This window comes from Pristiophorus japonicus, chromosome 3, assembly GCF_044704955.1.
Source record: "Pristiophorus japonicus isolate sPriJap1 chromosome 3, sPriJap1.hap1, whole genome shotgun sequence".
In the NCBI taxonomy this organism is placed as follows: Eukaryota; Metazoa; Chordata; class Chondrichthyes; family Pristiophoridae; genus Pristiophorus; species Pristiophorus japonicus.
The window spans coordinates 60,697,867-60,717,193 of record NC_091979.1 but is presented as its reverse complement, the minus strand read 5'-3'; the positions used below and the strand labels follow the sequence as shown (position 1 = coordinate 60,717,193).

The 19,327-nt window shown below is 43.6% G+C and overlaps 1 protein-coding gene across 1 annotated transcript in view; it reads right to left on the bottom strand.

The window, feature by feature from the left end:
* Window positions 1-19,327, bottom strand: part of LOC139253819 (low-density lipoprotein receptor-related protein 1-like) — a 2,398,725-nt gene that overhangs the window by 23,607 nt on the left and 2,355,791 nt on the right. Inside the window, exons 85-86 of the mRNA XM_070873585.1 lie at window positions 13,358-13,532; window positions 10,385-10,489 (exon numbers count right to left, since the gene is read on the bottom strand). Of these exons, the coding sequence (XP_070729686.1) occupies window positions 10,385-10,489; window positions 13,358-13,532 (280 nt within the window). The remainder of the gene's footprint in view (window positions 1-10,384; window positions 10,490-13,357; window positions 13,533-19,327) is intronic.

Sequence of the window (19,327 nt, the reverse complement as noted above, 5' to 3'; positions counted from 1 at the left end):
ACCAAAGTATTTGTTCAACTGGTAGCCACTTCTTTGGTCCCCATTATAAATTCACCTGAATCTGACTGCAAGGGACCTACATTTATCTTCACTAATCTTTTTCTCTTCACATATTTATAGTGTGGTGCCCAGAATTGAACACAATACTCTAGCTGGGGTCAAACTATCAAACTAATCTTTTATATAGGTTTAGCATAAATTCCTGGCTTTTGTACTCTATACCTCTATTTACAGAACAGAAATGTGCTTCAATGTCGTTATCCCTCATTCAGTAGGAGAGATGTTTTATACAGAATTAGCAACCCTTAAAATATGTGTTTGCTAACTCTTGGGAGTTCAATTTTTTAATGGTTGGTGAAAGAAAACGTCAGGAAATCATTACAAGTTGGAAACCATTCAGAAATGACTTGAACAATTAATGAAAAAATATTTCAATGATGCGTTGCTTTGAATTTTTCCTTCAATGCTATTCAAATCAGTATTTTCAAGTTTTTATTCCTCTGCTCACCCATATTAAAAAACATACGATAATCACTGTAAAATATTAGCATTCACAACTTCCAAAATATGCTATAAAGTATAATCTGAACTGTTTCACTCATTCTTACAAGTGCTACCCTTTGTCTCCATTTAAATGAGTGTGCATTTAAATTATTCCTTCAATATTAAACTCCTCCCCACCATCCATTATTAGACATCATAAACTGCTCGAGTTAAACCAACAGTTGACTGGTGCATCAGGATAGGTGCATTGATTCTCCTCACTTCCACTGAGATGCCCCCACCACCCTACCACTTAACAACTGAGATCAGAACCCATTGTTTTGGGAATGATGGGCACAAACTCATATCCTACCACTGTCTGTGGTGTGGCACAATGTATTTGTAACTAATGAACTACAGAGCCTAATTTCAGACATTCCAAAAAAACAGATTCCCATTTAAATTGTAGTGCTGCTACCAACTACAGCTCTGACTTCAGCAGAAACTCTGCAATGTCAAGCCACAGTGAACCACTTCAAGTCGAAAGAAATGGAATTAACTGCTGTTGCTGTGCATTTTCTCTGCCCACAGGTAGACAGATTTAGCAGAATCGGGGGGAAATACAGCCAGAAATGAAAGCTAATTGTAAATGTATCAGCTTGTCCATGCACCTTTGTTTCTGTGCTGCTATTGATGCAGTAGATTTCACCCTGCACTGCACATAGAGAGGATATCACCAGAAATCTCAGTATATTACAGTGCTAATTCCACTGGAAACAGTTCCATAATATAGAGGGAGCATTGAACCATTGCTCTTACAGCTTACGAATGTGAACTCCAGCCCCATTCGGTTACAACCTTGTAACTCATTCCTTTCTCTCACTTATTGCATGCTTTATTATTTTGCTCAGTGGAGAAGTTAATGTTCTTTGGCACTGACTAGTATGAGTTAGCATTTCATTCCTTTACCTCTGCCACTTGGCCTGAATGATGCACTAAAAATCATAGAAAAGAGACACAAACCTTAACTTACTGCTCTAGAGGTTGAAACAGGGACAGTGATAACAATGAAAGAATAAAATGACATTAATGGCACAAAAGGTTCATCAAATGAACACCATCTGGCTTAAAGGAGAATCACTACCCCAGTATAGTTGCTTAGCTAATTTAATTTTTAATTGTTTTAATCAACATCCACAATTTTTTAATCAACATCCACAATTTTTTAATCAACATCCACAATGCAATGAAATATTTTGTGTCATAAGAAATGTAATTCTCATGCTTTGACACTTTTATGTCCCTTGTGAATGATATCATGATGCGACCAATGTTCTGCTGTTCAAGCATTGAGTGGTTATAATTGCTTCCCTAAATATGTTGACTCGTACCTAATAATAAAAGATGTAAGATTCATCTGAATTAGCAGTGCGCTCAATAAATGAGATATAATAAGGCATGACTTTATAACGTTGGGTTTTATAAAGTTGGTAATTAGTTATACATATTCAAATAGCAGGCAAATGCTTACGTGCTTAATTGCGCGGGAGTTAGCGGAGGTGCGAATGCAGTAGAGCCGTGCCCCGCTGGTAGTGCCCCGGGCCGCCGTGCCTCCGGCGATCACATTATCGCCGTGTGTGGTGACCCCTTTTTGCCCCGTGGTAGCCCCTTTCCGCCCTGCGGTGGAAATTGAGCAACGCCCTGTGAGGCCACCACGGGCGATGCACGCGCCAGCCTCACTGGTCACGAACCGTGCTGCACACCCATCGCGGGACGTACCTTAATGGTGAAGTGCGCTGCGCCGCACGTCGCCATTTGTTTTTCTTCCCCGACTCATGGGCCGGGCTGTTGTGCGATGCTTTCAGGTGGTCCAGGCCGCGGTCGTGCAGCCCGGCACTCCGTTTGGGTGCCGGTCTACGGCGACGACACCCCCCATCCCTGGTGGCCCAGTGGAGGCCATCAAAGGGCCTGCAGAGCTCACAGAGTCCCTCCACTTTAATGAAAGTGGAGGGACGTTGAAATGCATCAACAGTACATGGGCCACAGAATGTCCGGCCCCAGGGAGGCTACTGCCCCCAACCAGGGTGATAGCCAATTTCGCCCCTTAATTTTTATTTTAACACTTACTACCATAGATTGGTGTAGATCAAAGAGGTCAATGAGATATGATAAGTATATTGACCAGTTCTCATTTGTAGCACTGTGTTTAATTCTAATCCCCGTTCATAGGAAGGATATTTATTCATGGCTTTCAAAGGGCACAGAGGCAAGCAACCAATATGATTCCAGCTATCAAGAATCTAATTATTTTAGAAGGGTTAGGAAAGTTGGGCTGGAACTCTGTGCGAAGACTTTGAAGTGATCTCATTTTAATTTTTCAAGCACGTGAAGGGATTGCTAAGTTTGATCCAGCCAAACTGTTCACTATGGTATAAAGCTCAGATACCCAAAGGCAGAAGTCAACAATTATGAACATAGGCGCAAGGGGAAGGTTAGTAGGGATCACGACTGAAATGAGTAACATAAACTAATTCAAGCAACAACATATGTGGTTAGAGAGAGAAGGGATTGAAGAAAATAGTAAGAATGTGAGCTAGTGGAGTATACTTCAATGAAAAAGTTATAGTTTTGGTCGGTCTAGATGTATTTGCCTGAAATTGTTAACATTGAGTGAGACTATGGGCCCAAGTTTCGGTTCGCGCCACAAAGTGCGCCTAAAAAAAACATACAGATTCTCCGGCTCCCTGCTGGTCCTCTGGAGCCGGGCGCGGCGCAGCACGAGCTGTGGGGGGCGGAGCTAGGTCCTTGCGCTGAAAACAGTGCCGGGACCTCTGCACATGCGCGCTACAGTGGGCGCGCATGTGCAGTAGCTCCAGGCGCCCAAAACTGTGTGGGAGGGGCCCGAAGCACACAACCCCTAGCCCTGACCGAATGGCCTCACTGGGGCTGCGTGCATAAGGCTGCCTCCCATGCCCAGGTCCTGCTTCCTCCCGACCCGACTCGATTCCCACTTCCCCCCCGTCCTCCCCCCGCCCCCGGACCGGACCCGACCCCGACACCGACCCGACTCACGCTCCCCCCACCCCGACCCGAACCGAACCGACCTCCCTCCCACCACCCCCCGACCTGACCCGCGCTCCCGACCCCACTCCCCCCAACCCCGGACCCGACCCAACCTGACCTCCTTCCCCCCGCCCCTGACACAAACTGACCTGACCTGACCTCCCTCTGTCCCCCCCCCGACCCGAACCGACCCGACCCGCGCTCCCTCCCTCCCCCCGCCCCCACACCCGAACCAACCCGACCTCCCTCCTCCCCACCCCGTGCTCCCGACCGCTCCCCCGGACCGGACCGGACCCGACCTCCCTCCGCTCCCCCTCCCCCGACCCCGACCCGCGCTCCCCCTGACCCGACCCGTGCGCCCGACCACGGACCCCGGACCCGACCCGACCCAACGCCACCTACCTGTAAATCTGGTGCTGGGGACGGGCCCTGCCCATTCAGCCTCCCTCCCCCTTCTCCTTCCCCCCCCTTCTCCTTCCTCCCCTTCTCCTTTCCCCCCCATCTCCTTTCCCCCACTTCTCCTTCCCCCCCCTTCTCCTTTCCTTTCTCCCCTCTCCTTCCCCTTCTCTTTCCCCTTCTCCTTCTCCTCCCCCCATTCCCCCTTCTCCTCCCCCCCTTCCCCCTTCTCCTCCTCCCCCCTTCCCCTTCTCCTCCCCTTCCCCTTCTCCCCATCCCTCCCTCCCCCTCTGCACCCCTCCCCCTCCCCTCCCCCCCTCTCCCTCTACTCCCCTCCTCCCCCTCCCCTCGCTGTCAGAAACACAGACACTAACAGACAGAGAGTGAGAGACACACACAGACAGACAGACAGAGAGATAGAGACACTGACAGAGACACACTGGGGGGGGGGAGGGGGGGGGGCATCCCAGCACGCTGTTGGAGGGCTCCCGGTGCTGCAGTCGGTAAGTAGAAAATGTTTTATTTATTGATTTTTAAAAAAAAATTATTTCTTATTAATTTTTTTTTGATTGTTGATTTATTGATGTTTTTATCATTTATTATTGATGATGGCTCTTTATTTGTAAAACTGAAGTGTTTAATGTTTGTAAACTTCCCTTTAAACCACCCCCCCCCATTCCCTACGCCTGATTTGTAACCTACGCCTGATTTTCTAAAGTGTAGACAAGGTTTTTTTGAGCGTACAAAAATCTTTACTTACTCCATTCTAAGTTAGTTTGGAGTAAGTTTTCACTGCCGAAACTTTGAAAACAGGCATAAGTAGCCGGACACGCCCCCTTTTGAAAAAAAAATTCTGTTCCAAAGTGAAACTGTTCTAATTGATTAGAACTGGAGCAAACTAAATGCCGAGAATTTGAATTTCTAAGTTACTCCGTTCTACACCAGTTGCTCCAAAAAATCAGGAGCAACTGAGGCCGAAACTTGGGCCCAATATTTTTCCATCAGAGTAAACAATAGTTTCACTTTAGTAAAAATTCTCAGCTCCAAAAGCCTTTGCTCCACATATCACACTCCCCCATAACTTTGGCAAGACAGGCCACAAATTAGGCAGGGACCTGAATCTGCTATTTCCTGGCCCTGTATTTGAATTTCTAGAATGGCCTATTGGAGTCAGAGCCTCTTGCCAATCCCAAGCCAAGGCCATTGCCGAAAGAGAGGGCAGGGACTGCCTATGTCAGGAGTTTCTGCTCACAAAGGACCTCGGTGTGGGGTGGGAGAAGTTCGCCTGACGTGCCTACCCACCAAATAACAGAAGGGAGCTGCAGGCTGGGATTGTGGCCTAGCCTGCAGAGGAGAAAGTAGAATTTAAAACAAAATTTAAAACGGCCCCATTACAAAGGAGCCCAATGGGAATACCTGAAAGTTGTTTCCCCGGGTTTTGGCATCTTCCCCTTTCGTCTCAGTCAGCTGCTGTTCTGCATCTAGGGCACCCACCATTTACATGTAAATGAAAAGACCTTCATCTGATTACATTGATGAGGCCAGTGTTGGCCCACAGATTATTGGGGTTCTTATCGTTTAATAACTATGTTGCTGATGATCTTTCTGGCATGGTTGATTATGAGCATTTATATCACATTAAATTATTTTGGTTAAACATTTCAAATGTATATGCACTGAACTACTTATGTTGTGATCCTGTGGTTTTTGTTATGTAGGCACACTTGTGGAGCTGTTTAGCACATCTCACTGCTGCTGGGAAATATCCTCCATGTGTTGAATTATAACTTATTTAGAATCATAGAATGGTTACAGCATAGTAGGAGGCCATTTGGCCTGTGCCGGCTCTCTGCAAGAGCACTTCAGCTAGTCCCACTCCCCTGTCCCTTCCCCATAGCCCTGCAAATTCTTATCTTCAACCCCAGCTTCTCCGTCTATCCAAATAACTAAAGTCTCTTATCTTTGGAACCATTCTTGTAAACCTATTCTGCAACCTTTCTAAGGCCTTCACATTCTTCCTAAAGTGCGGAGCCCAGAATTGGACACAATACTCCAGTTGAGGCCTAAGCAGTGTTTTATAAAGATTTATCATAAACTCCTTGCTTTTGTACTCTATGTCTATTTATAAAGCTCAGGAACCCGAATGGTTTTTTAACTGTTTTCTCAACCTGCCCTGCCACCTTCAATGAATTATGCACTTATACCGTCAGGTCTCTCTCTTCATGCACCCACTTTAGATTTGTACCTTTAGTTTATATTACCTCTCCTCATTCTTTCTACTGAAATGTATCACTTCATACTTTTCTAAATTAAATTTCATCTGCCACGTGTCCACCCATTTGACCAGCCTGTCTATGTGCTTTTGAAGTCTCTCACTATCCTTGTCACAGTTCACTATACTTCCAAGTTTTGTAACATCTGCAAATTTTGAAATTGTGTCCTGAACACCCAAGTCCAAGTCATTAATATATATCAAGAAAAGCAGTGGGCTTAGTAACCTGGGGAACACCACTGTATACTTTCCTCCAGTCCGAAAAAAAACTGTTCACCACTACTCTCTGCCACTGCCCCTTTTATTCCAGGTGTTTCAACTTTGCTGGCAAGCTGTTATGTGGCATTTTATCAAACTCCTTTTGGAAGTTCATATACACCATATCAACCTCATTGCTCTCATCAACCCTCTCTGTTACCTTATCAAAAAACTCAATCAAGTTAGTTAAACACAATTTGCCTTTAACAAATCTGTGGTGGCTTTCCTTAATTAATCCATCTACATTTGTCCAAGTGACTGGTAATTTTGTCCCAAATTATCATTTCGAAAAGCTTCCCTGCCACTGATGTTAAACTGACTGGCCTGACTGGGCTGTAGTTGCTGGGTTATTTGCAATTCTCCAGTCTTCTGGCACCATACCCCATATCCAAGGAGGATTGGAGTTTTATGGCCAGTACCTTTACTTCCCTTAGCATCCTAGGATACATCCCATTCGGTCCTGGTGACTTATCTACTTTAAGTACAACCAGCCTTTCTAGTACCTCTTCTTTATCAAATTTTTATCTCATCCAGTATCTCAACTATCTCCTCTCTCACTATGATTTTGGCAGCATCTTCTTCCTTGGTAAAGATTGATGCAAAGCACTCAATTTAGTAGCTCAGCAATGCCCTCTGCCTCTATGCGTAGGTCTCCACTTTGGTCCCTAATCAGCCCCACCCCTCCTCTTAAAATCCGTTTACTGTTTATATGCCTATAGAAGGCTTTTGAATTCCCTTTTATGTTAGCTGCCAATCTATTCTCATACTCTCCCTTTGCCTCTCTTATTTCATTTTTCTCTTCCCCTCTGAACTTTCTATATTCAGCCTGGTTCTCACTTGTATTCTCAGCCTGACAACTGTCATATGCCCCCTTTTTCTGATTCATCTTACTCTCTATCTCTTTCATCATCTGGGGAGCTGGGAAATGTGGAAATGGCTGAGACTGTAAACAATTATTTTGCTTTAGTCTTCACAGTGGAAGACACAAAAACCATACCAAAAATTGCTGGTCATAGGAATGTGGGAAGGGAGGACCTTGAGACAATCACTATCACTAGGGGGGTAGTGCTGGACAGGCTAATGGGACTCAAGGTAGACAAGTCCCCTACTCCTGATGAAATGCATCCCAGGGTATTAAAAGAGATGGCGGAAGTTATAGCAGATGCATTCGTTATAATCTACCAAAATTCTCTGGACTCTGGGGAGGTACCAGCGGATTGGAAAGCAGCTAATGTAATGCCTCTGTTTAAAAAAGGGGGAAGACAAAAGGCAGGTAACTATAGGCCGGTTAGTTTAACATCTGTAGTGGGGAAAATGCTTGAAACTATCATTAAGGAAGAAATAGCGGGACATCTAGATAGGAATAGTGCAATCAAGCAGATGCAGCATGGATTCATGAAGGGGAAATCATGTTTAACTAATTTACTGGAATTCTTTGAGGATATAACGAGCATGGTGGATAGAGGTGTACCGATGGATGTGGTGTATTTAGATTTCCAAAAGGCATTCGATAAGGTGCCACACAAAAGGTTACTGCAGAAGATAGAGGTATGCGGAGTCAGAGGAAATGTATTAGCATGGATCGAGAATTGGCTGGCGAACAGAAAGCAGAGAGTCGGGATAAATGGGTCCTTTTCGGGATGGAAATCGGTGGTTAGTGGTGTGCCACAGGGATCGGTGCTGGGACCACAACTGTTTACAATATACATAGATGACCTGGAAGAGGGGACAGAGTGTAGTATAACAAAATTTGCAGATGACACAAAGATTATTGGGAAAGCGGGTTGTGTCGAGGACACAGAGAGGCTGCAAAGAGATTTAGATAGGTTAAGCGAATGGGCTAAGGTTTGGCAGATGGAATACAATGTCGGAAAGTGTGAGGTCATCCACCTTGGGAAAAAAAAAAACAGTAAAAGGGAATATTATTTGAATGGGGAGAAATTACAACATGCTGAGGTGCAGAGGGACCTGGGGGTCGTTGTGCATGAATCCCAAAACGTTAGTTTGCAGGTGCAGCAGGTAATCAGGAAGGCAAATGGAATGTTGGCCTTCATTGCGAGAGGGATGGAGTACAAAAGCAGGGAGGTCCTGCTGCAACTATATAGGATATTGGTAAGGCTGCACCTGGAGTACTGCATGCAGTTTTGGTCACCTTACTTAAGGAAGGATATACTGGCTTTGGAGGAGGTACAGAGATGATTATCTAGGCTGATCCCGGAGATGAGGGGGTTACCTTATGATGATAGATTGAGTAGACTGGGTCTTTACTCGTTGGAGTTCAGAAGGATAAGGGGTGATCTTATAGAAACATTTAAAATAATGAAAGGGATAGACAAGATAGAGGCGGAGAGATTGTTTCCATTGGTCGAGGAGACTAGCACTAGGAGGCACAGCCTCAAAATACGGGGGAGCCAATTTAAAACCGAGTTGAGAAGGAATTTCTTCTCCCAGAGTATTGTGAATCTGTGGAATTCTCTGCCCAAGTAAGCAGTTGAGGCTAGCTCATTGAATGTATTCAAGTCACAGATAGATAGATTTTTAACCAATAAGGGAATTAAGGGTTACGGGGAGCGGGCGGGTAAGTGGAGCTGAGTCCATGGCCAGATCAGCCATGATCTTATTGAATGGCGGAGCAGGCTCGAGGGCCTAGATGGCTTACTCCTGTTCCTAATTCTTGTGTTCTTTGGTTGCCCTACCTTTACCCCTCATGGGATGTACATTGACTGTATCAGAACCATCGCCTCTTTAAAGGGAGCCCATTGTTCGATTACTGTTTTGCCTGCCTACTTCGATTCCAATTTACCCAGGCCAGATCTGTTCTCAACCCATTGAAATTGGTCCTCCTACAATTAAGTATTTTTACTCTAGATTGCTCCTTGTCCTTTTTCATAGCTAATCTAAACCTTATGATACTATGATCATTATTCCCTAAATGTTCCCCTGTTGATACTTGCTCCACTTCATTCCCCAGAATCAGATCCAGCAATGCCTCTTTCCTTGGCCTGAAAATGTGCTGACCAAAAAATTTCTCCTGAGCACACTTCAGACATTCTTTCTCCTCTCTGCCCTTTAGACTATTACTATCCCAGTCTATATTTGGATAATTGAGGTCCCCCGTTATCTCTACTCTATAGTTCATGCACCTCTCTGTAATTTCCCTGCAAATTTGCTCCTCTATATCCTTCCCACTAGCTGGTGGCCTATAGAATTGAATAGTGTTATTGCACCTCTATTGTTCCTTAACTCTAAGCAGATAGATTCTGTTCTTGTCCCTCCAGGACATCCCCTCTCTCCAGCACTGTGATATTCTCCTTAATCAATACTGCCTCCTTCCTTCCCTTCCCTATGTTTCCTGAACATCTTGTATCCAGGAATATTTAGTACCCAGTCCTTTCCTTTTTTGAGCCAGCTCTCCGTTATCGCCACAACATCATATTCCCATGTGGCTATTTGCACCTGCAGCTCACCAACGTTATTTACCATGCTTTGTGTATTTACACACATTCACTGTAAGCCTATCTTTAGACCTTCTTGTATTCTCCCTTCGTCTGACCCCACCTAATACTGTACTATTTCTTATTCTAGTGCTATCTGTCTCTCCCAATCCTTTGTGCACCTTGTTTCTCCTTTCTAATGCTACATCCTGGTGCCCACCCACCTACCAAATTATTTTAAACCCTCCCCAACAGCACAAACAACACCCCACACCCCACCCCCTCCCTGGCGAGGATATTTAAATAAAATAAAAACCTCTTCTATTGCCATCATTCTGACATACAAATATTTTTCCTCGCATTAGAAAAGTTAGGTGGCCTTAAATTATTCATCAGCATATTAAACTCATCCGAAGATGTATTGGTGTTCGAAAGAATTATGTGTATTATAAGTTTAAAGTACAGAGTATACACTTACACACATGTGGGCACTTCAGAGTGTGGGCCCAACTGGCAAGTGCCACCATTGTAACAGAATCCATCACAAGACAGGCAGCTGGATGCAATCCTTCCATTTGTGCAACTGTATCAACAAAGTGAGACTAATGTAATTCCAGATCATGCTACAAGAACCATAATTACAGGTACCTGTATGTATTAATTGGAATGCTCTGTCGCACGAGAAATTGCTGACATTGAGTTAGAAAATATTTTTCCATGAGAGTGAACAATAGTTTCACTTTAGTGAAAAATAAATCAATGAAATGCAACTGAATGATCAATTTACTGCTATACATACACAAGTTACAAGTTTTGTGCTGTTAGTCATTCTGAGCCTTTTTACTTCAAATAGTATTTCTCTAAAGAGTTTGTAAGTTCAGTATCCTGATGTTAGAGTTTGGATTGTTGAAGCAAGAAGTCTAATGGTAGCAATATCACGATGCCCAGTGCATGGACGTACATGTGTTTATATGGAAATATATATATCTGTTTGTCAGCTTCATAGTGGGAGTATTTCCAGGGCAGCAAAAGAATGGAGGATTTTTTTTAATATCAAAATATGCTCAAACAGATAGCATTTGATATTTGAGGTCCAGTTGATGTTTTTTAAAATGTCCCTGCTCTTTAGTTATAGTCTACACCTACAGCCTATAACCGTGCAAAGAGCCATTATGCATGAAGATTTCCTGTGTGTGCTGGTGTAGAAAAAGCATAAAGCATAAACATACTGAGCATTTCTCTTTATACTTATCACAGAAGATATCTTCCCAAATGTCATTATCACTTGAATTTAATGTGCTTCTCAGATGATAGTAAAACAAAGCTATATCTATATATGAAAGAGATCCTTCAGGTCACAGACAGCAACAACCAGACTGTTTTAGCACTCTCTATAATGGCTTTTAATTTTTTTTCAAACAAGCAGTCTACTTTTTCCTAAGCTTGCCATTCTTGTCAAAAGGTCGAACTCTCCACGGACTGAGTCATTTTGAGGGAGTTATGTGAAAATTGTTAATTTCTTTATTTTATATTTGAAATTTTCATAAGATCCTATTTATATCATAAACTTGTGTCAGCTTCTCTGGTGACACCATGCCGTATGATATTATGTGTAAGCACGTAAAGCATTCATTTATATTTCCTTGTCTAGTACTTTAAGGGAGACGTTAACCTAACAAAGTCTTTACAATAGTAGACAGATAAGTTTCATATTAGGTATTCATATGCTAATATTGTACAGCATAATTTCACTACTCTTGTGGTTTACCCAACATGAATTGTAATCAGATTGAATGGGTCTCAGCGGTGGCAATATAACTGCTTTAATTTCAGATTCTGTAGTTCCATATTACCACTTTCATGTTACCTAATTCAATTCAACATAAAATTAATTGTTCAACAGGGGCATAAATTACTGGACACGAGTTCACACCCACAGAGCATTGTAGCATTTCATCACAGGAGATTTCACTGTTACACAGCTACAAATGACACAAGACCTGAATTGCAAAGGTGGAAGTGACTGCTGTAACATCAAGGTAGCATTTGACCAACTGTGGCACTAGTACATCTGAAATCAATGGGGATCAAGGGGAAAATTCTCCATTGGCTGGAGTCATAACTAGTACAAAATAAGATGGTAGTGGTTGTTGGATGCTAATCATCTCAGCCCAAAATATCACTGCAGGAGTTCCTCAGGGCATTATCCTAAGCCCAACTATCTTCAGTTCCTTCATCAATGGCTTTCCCTCCATCATAACATCAAAAGTGGAGCTGTTCACTGCTGATTGCACAGTTTCCATTCGCAACTCCTCAGATAATGAAGCAGTCCATGCCTGCATGCATCAAGACCTGGACAACATCCGGGCTTAGGTTGATAAGTGCCAAGTAACATTCACATTACAAAGTGAACATCTCGAACAAGAGAGAGGCTAACCACCTCCCCTTGACATTCAATGGCATTACCATGGTCAAAAGAACCACCATCAACATCTTGAGGATCATCATTGACCCGAAACTGAACTGGAACAGCCACATAAATGCCGTGGCTACTAGAGCAGGTCAGAGGCTGGATATTATGTGGTGAGTGGCCCACCTTCTGACTCCCCAAAGCCCACTGTGTACAATGCACAAGCCAGAAGTGTGATGGAATGCTCTCCACTTTGGCGAAGCTACAATAACATTCAAGAATCTCAATACCATCCAGGACAAAGCAGTCTGCTTAATCGGCAGTTAATCCACTAGGTTAAACATCCACTCCCTCCCTCCGTGTACAGGATGCAGTGCAGCAATTCACCAAGGGTTCTTCAGTAGCACTTCCCAAACAACAGTTTCCATCACTTGGAAGGACAAGGGCAGCAGCTGTATATGAATACCAGTACTTCCAACTTTCCCTTGAAGTCACACACAATCCTGACTTGGACATATATCTCCATTCCTTCATTGCCTACCACCACCTTATCAAGAACAATTAGAATAAACCCTGACCTTGTCAGCAATGTTCACATCTCAAAGACTATATATTTTTTAAAGCTAGCACTTGGTTGGTAAATTGTATTTACAAGGAAGCTTTTAAAAGAAGCTACTGGTTTAAGTGGTGTGAATTCCTTTAGAGAAGCTAGGTGGCGCAGTAGACTAAAGTAACAATATATGGTACTAAGTGTGAAAAAATAGTCAAAACACGCACAATATTATCAGAAACCTTTTGGGGGATATTTTTGAAAAATAAATTGATAAAATTAAAGCAGCATTCCAGCCAAAACATGTCAATTGCCCTAAAGATGAAGGAATGGCAGGCTAATAATCTGAAGAAAAAGCTGTTTCAATAGATCAAGCAATTTGCAGAAAATGAGTAGAGATCACCTGCAGGCACCCAATACCAGGCTGGCGTATTGGCTTGCTCATTTTCTTAATAACAATGCTTCTCAATATGTAACAGAAGTTTACTTACTTGCAGGCCACCTGTCCTGTCTCTTTGTCCACAATACACTGTCCACTGTGGCACACAGTACATTTATCCATTTCACAATTTGGTCCTTCAAATTGTGGTAAGCAGATGCACTGAGCACTGCCATCGTTGTTTATTCTGCAGGTTCCTAAATTCATGCAGTAGTTGTAGCACACATCTGGAAAAGAATCAAACATAAATAGTAGATTGAGTTACAGTAATAAATTGATGAACACAAAGTATGATAATGTCAACTGTAAGCATTTTCATTGGGTGAACGGGATTTAGTGCGAGTTAGGACACAGACTGCCGAGTTTTGAATGAGCTCAAGCCTTATCAACAATTCAGAGATTGCTATTTTTAGAAGGCGGGTGAGAGTTTTTCAAATAATAAGGAATAGTGCGTCAGGGCTTAAGCATTTTTAAGTGCTTCTCATTTAGAGATTACCCTGATTCCACTCAAGTCATTGTCTTCACTCACTATTACTTAGTATAATCTTATCCATAATAAATATGTAGGTAAAACTTCCAGGGGACATTTATGAATCAGAATGAAAAATATCGATTACAAAAGCAAAATACTGTGGATACTGGAATCTGAAATAAAAACAAAAAATGCTGGAAATCTCAATGGGTCAGGCAGCATCTGTGGAGAGAGAAGCAGAGTTAACATTTCAGGTCGATGAATAAATCCTTTTTTACCATTGCATTGGTTAATTTGTTAAAAACATACGTTGACCCAAAACCCAGCTGATAATTTTTATTGAAATTAATTGATTTGCAGTTATTTCATGTAAAGAGCCTCAGCCATCATAGGCAGTCCCTCAAAACGAGGATGACTTGCTTCCACGCCAAAAACTGATAACTTCACAGGTGTTCCAATGAAGGACCTAAAATTCCAGGTCCTGAACAACATCCTGAAGGGTGGAAGATGCCTGTGCATGGATTTTTTTAATGTGTGGTGGCCGTTACACACCAGCCACCCCACTGGCTTGACATAGTTAGGTCTTGGTCCAGTAGCAAGGATTACCCAAGGCGACTGGAGACCAGCTCTGCTGCACGGACCTAGTGCACACACATATCGCAGTGTGGGCTGGCCCGTGCTGCCCCTGGGCCCCTGGCCCCAAACTCACGCCTCCCCTGGGCCCTGATCACGTCCCTCCAGTCTCTCGCCGCTCCTTCGCCCTGACCTCGCCACTCCTGCTGTATCTGCCCACGCTCCAATCAGCGACCTGGATCTTGATGACATCACACTTCGCTGCCGTCGCTCTCCTGCACCAGCTCGCGCTGCTCCCTGGAGTAGTATGCCTCCACGCTGCTCCCGAGGCCACTCACCGCTCCTTTTATGGCTCCGACCTGCCACTGTTGTTCTCACGCGTGAGAGCCTCAGTACCAGACGAGCCAAGACATTTCTTTGATGGAGTATCATAAAGCAGCACTATTGTTGTTGGGGAAATGTTTATTACTGAATGTTATCAGAATGTTAGAACTATGTTGACTGTTAAAAAGATTTCTTAATGGATTTAATTCATTAAATTCATTTTAAATTTAAATTATTTCACTTTTGCTATGTTGCAGCAGTACAAAGATAATCGGAAAAAATGGGTTACAATACGAGTCCTAGGGCACTATACACATTGCATTCAGTTAGACAGTTATATTTGAACAGTTGGAGATTTGAGGAGCAATTTTCTATCTGTTGTTAATTTTGCTGCTGGGATATTGCCATGTGGAAAATGTAATTCTAGGCATAATTCCCATTGGATCTTGTTCATGTTGCATAAAGTAATTGATCCTGTCTTTTAAATTTATCTTTCTAAGCATAATCATATATTCATTGTACTATATTTTTTTAATAGTGGCACAGCTTAACTGCTTTGGAAGGAGGAGGGAAATTCTTTCTAATCTCAAGTCTTGCTCCAGGCTTAATGAACTTGTCGAAAAACACCAATCACTTACATGTCTATAGTGCTCAGTTACATATAGAAATGTCTTAGATTGCTTTACATGAGAGTGGATAGTGAGTGGACATTGAACAGGAGGGAGAAAAGGAGGAAGGTCAGGATGGGGGAAAAGTATGGCTAAACAGAAGGATTTTGAAGGCAGGGAAAAGTGTGACAGGGCAGAGATACTGAGGGAAGGGGTTCCAGACATTAGGGGCACTGCATGAAGAGGCAGAGGCAACAGGTAATGAAAAGTAAGCCAGTGTTGGAGTATCAGAGGGTCTAATGAACAAAATGTTGAATCATTGTGGATGGAGATTAGAAATAGTAAGGGGAAAAAGTCACTGGTGGGCATAGTTTATAGGCCCCCAAATAATAATAACTTCACAGTGGGGCGGACAATAATCAAGGGAATAATGGAGGCATGTGAAAAAGGAACGGCAGTAATCATGGGGGATTTTAACCTGCATATCGATTGGTCATATCAAATCGCACGGGGTAGCCTGGAGGAGAAATTCATAGAATGCATACGGGATTGTTTCTTAGAACAGTATGTTACAGAACCTACAAGGGAGCAAGCTATCTTAGATCTGGTCCTGTGTAATGAGACAGGAATAATAAACGATTTCCTAGTAAAAGATCCTCTCGGAATGAGTGATCACAGTATGGTTGAATTTGTAATACAGGTTGAGGGTGAGGAAGTAGTGTCTCAAACAAGCATACTATGCTTAAACAAAGGGGTCTACAGTGGGATGAGGGCAGAGTTGGCTAAAGTAGACTGGGAACACAGATTAAACGGTGGCACAATTGAGGAACAGTGGAGGACTTTTTAGGAGCTTTTTCATAGTGCTCAATAAAAATATATTCCAGTGAAAAAGAAGGGCAGTAAGAGAAGGGATAACCAGCCGTGGGTAACCAAGGAAATAAAGGAGAGTATCAAATTAAAAAACAATGCATATAAGGTGGCCAAGGTTAGTGGGAAACTAGAAGATTGGGAACATTTTAAACGACAGCAAAGAATGACTAAGAAAGCAATAAAGAAAGGAAAGATAGATTACGAAAGTAAACTTGCGCAAAACATAAAAACAGAGAGTAAAAGCTTTTACCGATATATAAAATGGAAAAGAGTGACTAAAGTAAATGTTGGCCCCTTAGAAGATGAGAAGGGGGATTTAATATTGGGAAATGTGGAAATGGTTGAAATTTACAGATGACACAAAGATTAGTGGGAAAGCGGGTTGTGTAGAGGACACAGAGAGGCTGCAAAGAGATTTAGATAGGTTAAGCAAATAGGCTAAGGTTTGGCAAATGGAATACAATGTCGGAAAATGTGAGGTCATCCACCTTGGAAAAAAAAACAGTAAAAGGGAATATTATTTGAATGGGGAGAAATTACAACATGCTGCGGTGCAGAGGGACCTGGGGGTCCTTGTGCATGAAACTCTTTTTGGAGTTCATCTGCAAAACAAAAAAACATTAAATGGTGCCACCCGACCTGGGTGACACTCCAGACATTTACAAGGCCCTTTTTTCCCCCCTTTTTTTTGGTTTTTTTTTGTGTTTTTTTTTCTTTTCTTTTTTTTGGGCACTAAAATCACAATTTTCCCCAGTGCCCCCTATAAAAGGGAAGGGGGACACTAAAAGCACCGGCAATTAAAACAAATTAAACTTAAAAACGTAAAATCAAATTAAAATTTGGTTGCCGGGCGTGATGAAGCACTCCAGTCCCTCCGGTGCCCACCTCTCGCGGAAGGCCGCGAGCGTACCGGTGGACACCGCGTGCTCCATCTCCAAGGACACCCTGGACCGGATGTAAGAGCGGAAGAGAGGCAGGCAGTCAGGTTGAACGACCCCCTCGACCGCCCGCTGTCTGGACCGGCTGATGGCACCCTTGGCCGTGCCCAGGAGCAGTCCTACGAGGAGGCCTTCGGACCTACCCGCTCCCCTCCGCACAGGGTGCCCAAAGATCAGGAGAGTGGGACTGAAGTGCAGCCAGAATTTCAGGAGCAGCCCCTTCAAATAATAAAACAGGGGCTGCAACCTTGTGCATTCCATAAAAACATGGAACACGAACTCTTCCAGACCGCAGAAATTGCAGGCGGCCTGGGAGTCCGTGAACCGGCTTAAAAATTTGTTGCACGGCACTGCTCCGTGCACCACCCTCCAGGCCAAGTCCCCGATGAATAGTGGGAGGACCCCTGCGTAGAGTGCCCTCCATCGGGGACCCCCGCCTCCTCCGGACGGCAAGATGGTACGCCATGGCGTGTCCGGACGGCCGGCGAGGATGGCAAAGTTGAGGGTGTGCAGGAGCAGCCCGTACAGGAAACCCCTCATCCTTGTGCATGAATCCCAAAAAGTTAGTTTGCAGGTGCAGCAGGTAATCAGGAAGGCGAATGGAATGTTGGCCTTCATTGCGAGAGGGATGGAGTACAAAAGCAGGGAGGTCCTGCTGCAACTGTACAGGGTATTGGTGAGGCCGCACCTGGAGTACTGCATGCAGTTTTGGTCACCTTACTTAAGGAAGGATATACAAGCTTTGGAGGGGGTACAGAGACGATTCACTGAGCTGATTCCGGAGATGAGAGGGTTACCTTATGATGATAGATTGAGTAGACTGGGTCTTTACTCGTTGGAGTTCAGATGGATGAGGGGTGATCTTATAGAAACATTTAAAATAATGAAAGGGATAGACAAGCTAGAGGTAGCGAGGTTGTTTCCACTGGTCGGCGAGACTAGAACTCGGGGGCACAGCCTCAAAATACGGGGGAGCCAATTTAAAATCGAGTTGAGAAGGAATTTCTTCTCCCAGAGGGTTGTGAATTCTCTGCCCAAGGAAGCAGTTGCGGCTAGCTCATTGAATGTATTCAAATCACAGATAGATAGATTTTTAACCAATAAGGGAATTAAGGGTTATGGGGAGCGGGTGGGTAAGTGGAGCTGAGTCCACGGCCAGATCAGCCATGATATTGTTGAGTGGCGGAGCAGGCTCGAGGGGCTAGATGGCCTACTCCTGTTCCTAATTCTTATGTTCTATGAAAGGACATAGGATTGGAGGTAGGAGGGAGTGAGACCACAGAGGGATTGAAGGTGAGGATAAGAATTTGATAGTTGATTGTCTGGAATGCAGAATGCCAGTGGATCTTGTGACCATAAGGGTGATGGAGAAGTGGCTTTTCGTGTGGATGAGAATGAAGGCTTTGCCATTTTGGATGAGTTCTGGTTTATGGGCCATTAGATGATAAAGGTATAGATTAGGGTTTTAGCATGGGGTAGGGTGTGATAGGGTGGAGCTGGGTGATGTTTGAAAGTTGGAAGAAAGTGACCATGGTCATGGATTGGATGTGAGCAAGGGACCAGGTATTATGTAAATTTTCCATACCTCCAGACATTGCTCAAGTGAATTGCTTCAGTTTTGAATATACTAAACTACAGGAAGTTTCGGAAATTCCACACCCTAGTGTTAGGCAGTTGGAGAGAGTGATAACAGCTGTGAGACAATGAAGAGGCAAAGAAGTATAGCTGAATGTTGCAGCTGTACAGGTGGAAGCTGAACCCATGCTTCTGGCTGATGCTGCTGAGGGATACTATGTAAATTGTGAAGAAGGGGGAGGCCAAAGATAGAACCGAGATTCACCATGAAGTAACTATGTGGGCACAGCAAGAAAAGACATTGGAGGCAATGTAATGCAACAGATAGGAGTGGAACCAAGAGAGAACCGTGCCTTGGAGGTGGACTGTGAAGAAAAGACATTTAAAGAGGATGAAGTGGTTGATTGAATCAAAGGCAGCTGAGAGATCATCAAGATGAGGAGGCATAATTAGCCATGGTCTCACTCACACAGGATCTCATTGGTGACTTTGACCAATGTAGTCTGAATTGTGCGAGAAAGATGGAGACCTGATTGGAAGGCTTCGACCAAGGAGTGGTAGAATTGTGAGTTAGCAACGGGTTCAGGACTTTAGAAAGGAAGAGATGAGAACAGATGGATGATAAGAGTGGTTATATAAGGATCAAGCTGGAGGATAGAGTG